Source organism: Rhagoletis pomonella, unplaced genomic scaffold, assembly GCF_013731165.1.
Source record: "Rhagoletis pomonella isolate Grant_MI unplaced genomic scaffold, Rhpom_1.0 Rhpom_scaffold_00014, whole genome shotgun sequence".
NCBI lineage: Eukaryota > Metazoa > Arthropoda > Insecta > Diptera > Tephritidae > Rhagoletis > Rhagoletis pomonella.
Window position 1 is genome coordinate 20,302,592 of NW_023458568.1, and position 1,350 is coordinate 20,303,941.

Consider the following 1,350-nt stretch of genomic DNA (forward strand, 5'->3'; position numbering starts at 1 on the left):
TTTGTATTTCACATCCAAGTACATAAGAACACATGTTTTAATAGAAAACAGCTAAATTTTTGCTTTTATTTTAAAATATCAATAATGTTGCCGCCACGGAGTTATCGCGTAAATGAAAATGTAGCGATCAAAGTACCAAATTGCTGGCAATATTTATCAAGATAAAAGCTTTGATTATTGCTTGCCAAGAGCAATATGCAAGATGATAAAACTATCAAGATAAAAACTTTTGCCTGTGGAGGCAGCAAGAAAGGGGAAAGTTTTCATAAATATCTAAATTTTAAGCAATTACGCAGGAACACGAAAAAAATCGGAAAATGTGTATGTTTTGGGGTCGCTGAATACGAGTCTGAAATCCAGATAAAAGTAGATCCGTCAATATTTATAACAAAATTCTGTCACATATAGTTTGACATGTTTTTTGAGGTTAGAAAAAAATTACCGCGCTTGAAAACTGAGTTTTATTGTTTTACTTATGTTTCAAGGTTCAAAGAATAAAGTGAAATCGGCTAGATATGTGTGCAAAAACTTTTATTTTTTATTTTTCTTAAATGTTGAAAGTCAAAACTTCCTGAGATACTCCCATATGTATTATTAAACGCATGCAAATCTCATTTTTACAGTAACTTAATTTTTATTTCAGATATGTGGTTTTAACCAGTAAGCATCATGACGGTTACACGCTGTGGCCGTCTTCAGCTTCCTTCAGTTGGAATTCTATGGATATCGGTCCAAAACGAGATATTATTCGTGAGTATAGCTACAAAATAAGAGTGTCTCTAAAACTGTTCTGCAAAAATAACCATAATTTTTAGATTGATATATTAATTTACATAATGAATAACCAAAACATATTTTCTGAAATTTTTTTGCAAAAATAATTTTTTGGAATCATGCCATAGACCAGTGCTGTCCAACTGGTAGTTCGCGGGCGGCTACTAGCTCGCGACCTGTATTTTAGGCGCCCCAAACCATAAGATGGGCAGAAGAATACTCTATTTACGGTTGTAAATGCGAAAATGTCAATTGAAACTGAGAATCGTCAATTTTAAATGAGAAAGCTTTAATAGCCAACTGTAAATAAGATTTGGCAATTGGAAATAAATACATATATTTGTGAAATCCAAGGACATTAATGAAGAAATTCTCAATGACCATGTAGATAAGAATCTCCGACTTGGCATTTTTAAATGATATAATTGCAAAACTAAATAATCTCAATAATGGTTTTCAGAAATTATGACTGCATTCTCAGCGTTTGTGGAGCAAATTTACTTATGAAAGAGGCTGTTGGCAGAGAAAAACTGTCAACTTTTCCCGTCGTTTGCCCTTTTTTTGGACATTACGAGG

At 32.7% G+C, this 1,350-nt stretch overlaps 1 protein-coding gene across 1 annotated transcript in view; it reads left to right on the plus strand.

Annotated features, from left to right (window-relative positions):
- Positions 1–648: 648 nt before the first annotated feature.
- Positions 649–1,350, plus strand: part of LOC118749303 (putative alpha-L-fucosidase) — a gene marked incomplete at its 3' end in the record, with an annotated part of 21,122 nt that continues 20,420 nt past the window's right edge. The window contains 1 exon segment of the mRNA XM_036484101.1: positions 649–750. Coding sequence (XP_036339994.1) covers positions 720–750 — 31 coding nt within the window.